The following is a 309-nucleotide window of genomic DNA, read 5'->3' on the forward strand; positions in this document are numbered from 1 at the left end:
ATTTCCCCACTCCAGGGTTTCAAGCTACACTGACGCGTCTCTCCTCACCGTCGCTCTTTGGTGACGATATCAGCACCGTCCTGCTCACGGCAGAGCATCAGTCCCCAAACCGCCTGCGCTTCAAGGTGGGTTTCCTACCCCGTCATTGGCCGGTTCTTGGCCTGGCTGGTGCACAGGGAGGAGCTCTGGGATTATAAAGTGACTCCCACCAAAACACCTCCTTGTTCCTCCAAGAAAACCTTCTGACCAGGAGAGACTTTCCTGCTCCTGGAGCAGCGGCGGGGTTGCGCGGGCGGGATTAGTGTGGAA

At 57.6% G+C, this 309-nt stretch overlaps 1 protein-coding gene across 1 annotated transcript in view; it reads left to right on the forward strand.

Annotated features, from left to right (window-relative positions):
- Positions 1-15: 15 nt before the first annotated feature.
- Positions 16-309, forward strand: part of LOC104497467 (maltase-glucoamylase, intestinal-like) — a gene marked incomplete at both ends in the record, with an annotated part of 6511 nt that continues 6217 nt past the window's right edge. The window contains one exon of the mRNA XM_010140719.1: positions 16-125. Coding sequence (XP_010139021.1) covers positions 16-125 — 110 coding nt within the window. The remainder of the gene's footprint in view (positions 126-309) is intronic.

The sequence above is a fragment of the Buceros rhinoceros genome, unplaced genomic scaffold, assembly GCF_000710305.1.
Source record: "Buceros rhinoceros silvestris isolate BGI_N320 unplaced genomic scaffold, ASM71030v1 scaffold21367, whole genome shotgun sequence".
In the NCBI taxonomy this organism is placed as follows: Eukaryota; Metazoa; Chordata; class Aves; order Bucerotiformes; family Bucerotidae; genus Buceros; species Buceros rhinoceros.